General features: G+C 40.1%; 1 protein-coding gene across 1 annotated transcript; it reads right to left on the bottom strand.

Annotated features, from left to right (window-relative positions):
* Positions 1-1,366: 1,366 nt before the first annotated feature.
* Positions 1,367-2,671, bottom strand: LOC127104094 (uncharacterized). Its single transcript, XM_051041307.1, has one exon. It carries the CDS (start codon positions 2,669-2,671, stop codon positions 1,367-1,369), a length of 1,305 nt encoding a protein of 434 aa, XP_050897264.1.
* Positions 2,672-6,815: the final 4,144 nt, after the last annotated feature.

Raw genomic sequence — 6,815 nt, 5'->3', positions numbered from 1 at the left:
AATCACTCTATTCCTAGGTTTCCTAGATTTCACTCATAGCCTGGGTATTGGGCCTTTTACCTCGAGTAACTCCCACCCCAACAGAGAAAACACAGCACAGCCAGCACAGATGAATATGAATGAGGGAAGAAGGCCCCCCCATTGGTGAGAAGAGTAGCAAAGTGTGGGGGCATTCCCCACGGGTAGGTAGAAGCAAGCCTAGCATAGTCAACAGGGACCATCGGACGGTTCCCAGTGTTCGGCACCACAGTTTCTGCCGGAGACTCGACGGTAGTGCCAGCAGTAGCAGTAGGATTGGCCACCCCAGCAGCATGGGTGACATTGGCAGTAGTAGAGGCAGGGGTCCTCTGAGATTGGAGAATCTCCAAGATAATCTCCATATTTCTCCTAAAGAGGTTCATTTCGCCTTGAACCTGGGAAAGGGACTCGTGGAAAGCAGCATTATCGGCTTCGTATTCGGCCATGATCTTTGACTTGTTGGAGCGAGTGTAGTATTGATGACGAGTCGTCGTTGTTGCTGTGGAAAAATGGCGAGAGTAAGCATTTTGTTTTTTGGAGGCTTTTGACAAATAAATGTGTGGATACATGTATGTATGCGAAAAGATTGATGTGTACATTTATTTTTTCATTCATTTATTTTTTGTAAAGGAAAACAATTCTAAGGAATCTGTGAGTTTGTTTATTTAACTCAAGCAAATACAAAGCATAAAGAGAGACAATTTATGAAGCCAAAAGCCGAGAAACTCTTTTATTCAATATCGAGAAGACGGAATACAAGTACATATCAAGGAACTGACCACTGGGCTACAAGAGTATCAACATCGGTCCTATCAGACCTCAACCTAGTGAATTACAAGTCAAACTTAAAGAGGAGTAACTAGAAACATCTTGATAACAACTCTTCGTAATAAGTATGAGACTTCGGGGACAGGCATGCGCCCCATTTTCCCAATATCGCACTCCCTTCAGGTGGTAAGTCGTGATCTAGTTCGCTTGGAACGCTGCTCACAATTGTCTTCTCTCGGTTAGGGAGATCTTCAGGATGCCTATTCACTTGTGTGTTGGTGTCTTCCAGGTTTTTATGTGATTGCTCTTTTAGCTCGCGAATCTCTTCTAGTCTCTGATTCAGCTCGTATTGATTCTGGAGAAGGGTGACTTCTAGCTTCTTGGTGTGACTTTTCTCATCCTTCAGCTCTTTCTTGCAAGCTTCTAGCAGACTTTTGAGTTTCTTGGTTTGTTTCATGTGTTCAAGTTCCACTTTGCTGGCTCGGTATTGAGTTTCGGATAATTGCTTCTTTTTGGTTGTCAGACTAGCATATGACCCTTTGAGTGTGTCGCCCACTTTGAGTCTTTTGAATACCTCAGTTTACATCTCATCATCTGCTCGACGAACTCTATCTCTCTTCTGATTCAGATTAAACTTCAAGGTTTCTTTCTCCAAAGAGATCTTACCAAGTCTAGATTTGAGGTCAACATTCTCTTTCTCTAGGGTCTTGATAACCTTCTTCAATTCATCGACTTCAGAATTATGATGGTTCACTGGTTCAAGAGGCTTGACGTTCATGGATGGTTCGGGCGGAAATGGCAACAAAATCTCACCAACTCTGCCTTTGACCCAACTGGTGTAAGATTCCTTGGCGATGTAATTCTTCTTACTTATTTCTTCTCTTCCTTGAGGACAAATTGCTCCCCAAGCCTTGACAATCTTCTTGATCAGTTCTGGCTCTTCGATCCCTTCATATAAGACAAAACCTTCTACACTCTTGACATCAGGCTTGTCCACCATAGGGTATCCCAGTTGTCGTAGTGCTAACATCGGGTTATAGTTGATTCCTCCTTTTGTACCAATAAGAGGTACATTAGGAAAATCCACACAGTTGAGGATAAGCTTGACACCTTCGTAAACCCGAGAATACCAAGAAATATCTTTGGTGTTTAAGGACATGATCCGCTGGGACCACTTCAAGTTGTCTTTGTTCTCAACAAAAAGGCCTTTGTTGGGTAGATGCAAAATAAACCATCTATACAACAAAGGGGTACAACAGACAATAGTCCCTTTCTTCTTCTGAGTCCTCGCATGGATGAAGTAGTAAGTATCAGCAAGAAGATTAGGAATATGATTCTGAGTCAGGAAGATATGAATAGCAGCCAAGTCTACGAATTCCTCCATATTTGGAAACAATACGATCCCATAGATAAGTAGAGCTAGATTGGCGTTGAAGGTCGTCCAACTCCCAGCTTCGGCGAAGGAAATAGCTTTGTCCACTAGAAACTTGGAGGTCAAGCCATAAACTCCACCCTTAGGCTTCAAGTTCAGTTCTACTTCCTTATTTCCTATGTGTACAACTTCAACAAGGTCTTGATATTTGGGAAGTTCCTTAGTGCGAATGTAGGGCACTTGATTCTTGATCCTAATACCCAGAATATGTGAATACTCTTCCAATGCGGGCGCCAACTGGTAATCTTGGAAAGTAAAGCATCTCAGTGGGGGATCGTAGAATTGCACCATAGTGTGCACATCAATGATGTTGACTTTGGTGTTCAGAATGCCCAAAAGGTTTCCATAAGCCTCCTTGAAATCATCTTTGTGCCCCAAATCTAAACGTGCCTCAAGTCCTCTCAAGACAACCAACTGAGGTTCCACAAACTTGTAATTATGGATGTTCTTCATCTCGGGATTCATGCTCCACTTTGAGTGCTTGGTGAAAAAACTGGACTCTTGGATTCCTGGAAAATACATGCATATGCAAAAATTTGGTCATTATGAGATGATATAAGTCACATGGATTCAAAACTCTGGTATGTTCTGAACAATCTGTATGTGCCACATGTTGCAAGTTCAAAGGTTCTACGTAACATGAGTATCAAGGTAGGGAGAGTCTATGATTTCCTGCAATAAAAACCCGTATCCCCCTCACAGGTGTGGACTATGCTCCAAGTTTGTCCCTAGAAGGTCTCCCAGAGTCATCGACTCGAAATGGAAATACAGTGCCGTAGTGAATACTCACAGGACAAAAGTACTTCCAAGAGAATCTAGTCTGGGTGTGGCTCTCGTGACAACCAAACGTGCGAAACGCAAGCGTACACGACTATCCACGAGTCTAACCTATGTGTATACTAACCTTGGTTACAGAGCTTTCCTCTCATGTAGCCTAACCCATCCCAACAATAGCACAACATATAATATCCATAATATAAAGCGAGTAAGAAACGCGATAAATAAAAGCGAGTAAATCTATAAGGGTAAGCCCCTAAAACTAGCGAGGGAACAACCTAAACTAGGCTCGATTCCTTTTAACGACTAAGAAATACTCCAAGTAGCGAAGTATCCCCAGCAGAGTCGCCAGCTGAAACTAGCGGAAATATACCCAAATGTATCACACGCTCGAACATACAACAGAGTCGCCATCGAACTTTATTTATCCCCCAAGGGAAGGGAAAACATCGATAAAACCCGGGGGAAAGAGATATACTGGGTAAGGAAGTCGGTTATGCAAGAGGAAGGTATTAGTGCCCCAAACATCCATGGTACTCCATGGGAACCGTTTTGATTGTCCTCGCTCGATTAGGTGTTAGATCTAAGATTACTCGCAAAAGAATGGGAAAAGGAAAAGAATAGATAAAGTGCTCGGTGAGGATTTGAGCCCTCATGCCTACGTATCCTTATAGTGCAATAAGGAATTCAGAGCTTCGTAGTTCAAGGAACTAGAAGTGGGAGATGGAAAGAAGTTGTGATAGAAAGTATGGTCTGAACCAAAGAATATTGTTTTGAGCTCCAACGAGGGTGAAAAGATGAACCCAAGAGTAAACAGGTATGAACAAACAAGTGAGGGCCTACAGCACTGTGTCACTCTATTGGAACAACTGAAAAAGAGAGGAATTAGGTGTTTGGGTTAAGGGCCAAACAACTCTTGGTTCATAAGGAGGTACAATATGGAGCACAAAGGTATAGTGTATTTGGCTCAAAGAATAAGTATATCACATGGAGTGAATGAAGGTAGAATATGAGTGTATCATGGAAATGGATGGAAGAAAGTGACCGAAGTCACAGAATTGAGTATTTGATGATAAGTGATTGAAGAAGTATTGTTTGAAACCGAAAGGTGAAAGTGTATTGGAATCCATAAGAGAAATGGGGTTTCTACCATAGAGGGAAACAACGTTAACCGGTACGTGGACTAGCAGGCCGCCACTATAGGGTGTTTAGCTAAAAAGAAGGAATTAAGTGTTTGGGTTAAGGGCCAAACAACTCTAGGTAGAAATGTGGATTATTCGTTAGGTGTCCTAAAAGTGTATATATGGAATTCCAAAGAGGTTGTATTTCAATGTCAAAGAGAGAGTATGTCACTGGGTGAACGATTTATGATCGAAGGTAGGTAATGAATAGTGAAAGATATGAATGATGCCCTAAGGCGAATGAGGAATAATTAGAAGTATGCTTGCCAAGGATTCGCATCCTCGTGCCTACGTATTCTCATCGTGCAATAAGAAAGTCAGAGCAATCGTAGTTTGGAACTACAAGAATAGAAAGAGAGATTTGTTTAAGCAACAAGGACTCATAAGACAAACTCATCTTCAAGGAAGGTTTGTAATACTGGAGTGCAAGGAATAACGTATCACTTGCCGGGGAATCAACAATTCGAGATCAAATCAGGACAATATCTTGGATCCACGAAGGAGATAGACTCTTAATCGAAGAGCAAAGTAGGAAATTACCAATACGTGGACTAGCAGGCCGCCACTATAAGGTAAAGCCAAAAAGAAAGATTGAATTAGGTGTTTAAGGTTGTTTGCCCGAAAAACTCTAGGATGAAGAGATGGACTATCATTATGACGTCCTAAAAGGATAGACAAGGAGTCTAAGGAGAAATATGATTGATCCCAAAAGATGGATGAAGAATGATTGATTGATGATTAATTGAGTAGAGAAGGTGGATTGATAAATAGGGTAGCTCGCGAAGAAACTGGGTTATCCTGCCTACGTGTCCTTATAGTGCAATAAGGAAGTCAGACCTTTCATAGTTCAGCCTACTAGGGCTGAAAGCAAGATGATTAAGGTAAAAGAAATGAATGGTTGAAATTGAGATGATTAGAATGGATAGACTTAATAGTTACTGGATGAGAATCACACTAAAGTCTACGGGTAAAGGTGGATACGATAAGCAACGAGCCAAATGTCTCGCACCCAAAGATATCCAGAATGAGTGTAGGAAAGCTCCAGTTTCATTCCTTCTTTACCACTTAAGGCTCGTGGCATGTAAATCTCGTCTTAACTTTCAATTTGAGAGAGGAGAATCTTTATAGTTGTTTCTTGTATTGATGAAGACCTTATCAATCGTTCGACCGAATTGCACTAAAGGCTCGTATCATACAACTCGATTCATGATTGATAAGTCGTTGATGTTGTCCTTACTTTTGTTGTTTTTGCTTTGTGAAGAGAGAGGCTTGTCAATCGTATGGTTAGAATTATGCTAAAGTCTATGAATAGAGGTGAATATGATGAGCGTTGGGTCATACATCCCATACCCAAAGATACTCAGAATGAGGGTAGGAATACTCCAGTCCCACTCCTTCTCTATTGCTTAAGGCTCATGGCACACGTTTCTAACTTTGATTTAACAAGTTCTTGAAGATGCCACCTTTGTTGTTCTTGAATAATCCGCTGCTTGGTATGACTGAGGATGCCTTGATTGGAAATCTTGTCTTGAGGCCTTGAGCTCCACAGCTTGGAAGAAAAGTCTTATTAAGTGACCAAGGGTCTTTTGGTCACTCAATTTAGGTTGCGGGATTATACAAGTTCAAAGGATTTAATCAATCAAAATTGCTTTTGATCAATTTAATCATGGGTTTTGTTTTGTTTTTATGGAACTAGGTTTGGATCTAATCAAAGTTAGTAATTGTTAGAAACTATCATAAGGGATCATGCATAGATTTATTAAAGTTAATTGAAAATTTGAAGTTAGAGGTCCTAAGGGAGCATGTATATATTAGTCAAAATATTGATTAAAAGTCCTAGGTATAAGTCCTAAAATTGTAAGGAAATGATTAAAGTCCTATGTCAAATTCTAATCCTAATGGGATCATGTCATTTTATCACTAAAATGACAAAATAAAGTCCATAAGGGCAAAATGGTCATTTACAAAATATGTCAAATTCTATGATCTAAAGTTGATTAAATCCTAATGTTGATCCTAACCTAATGTTGAGAATGGGGTAATTCCAAATTTAATCAAAGCCTAATTGTTTCTAATTAAACCTAATCAAAATTCCTAATTAAAATTCTAAGGAAAAATCCTAATTAAATTCTAAGGAAAATTCTAATTAAATTCTAATTAAATTCTAATATCCTAATGAAAATCCTAATATACTAATGATCAAGATTTAAATTCTAATTGTCAATGACTAACCTAATTAAACTAATATTGTGCTAATTAACCTAATTAAATTGTAAAAACCAATTAAGAAAATAAAAGAAAAAGTAATTGAATCAGGAGGTGTGAAATGGAAAAGGAGGCATACACTGCATTTGGCTATGGGCTGCAGGATGAGCCCAATACATCCTTTTTTTGTACAGGAAGCAAATGTTCCAAAATAGGGGGTATGTGAAGTAAAAACGGGCATGGGTTGCGTCTGAGCCCAATGCCAAATCAAACATTCCCAGGGGGTGCACGCAGGGAACATAAGGTGAATTAGCAAAAACTCAATGGGCTTGGTTAAGCCCAAAATCCAATTTCTTCCACAGTCACTAGGGGTGTATCAGCAATACCTGGTGTATGATAAGTAATCCCATGGGCCTCCACAGATTGAGCCCAAT

This window comes from Lathyrus oleraceus, chromosome 7 (assembly GCF_024323335.1).
Source record: "Lathyrus oleraceus cultivar Zhongwan6 chromosome 7, CAAS_Psat_ZW6_1.0, whole genome shotgun sequence".
In the NCBI taxonomy this organism is placed as follows: Eukaryota; Viridiplantae; Streptophyta; class Magnoliopsida; order Fabales; family Fabaceae; genus Lathyrus; species Lathyrus oleraceus.
Note: the sequence above shows the minus strand (reverse complement) of the source record. Positions and strands in the feature narration are given on the sequence as shown.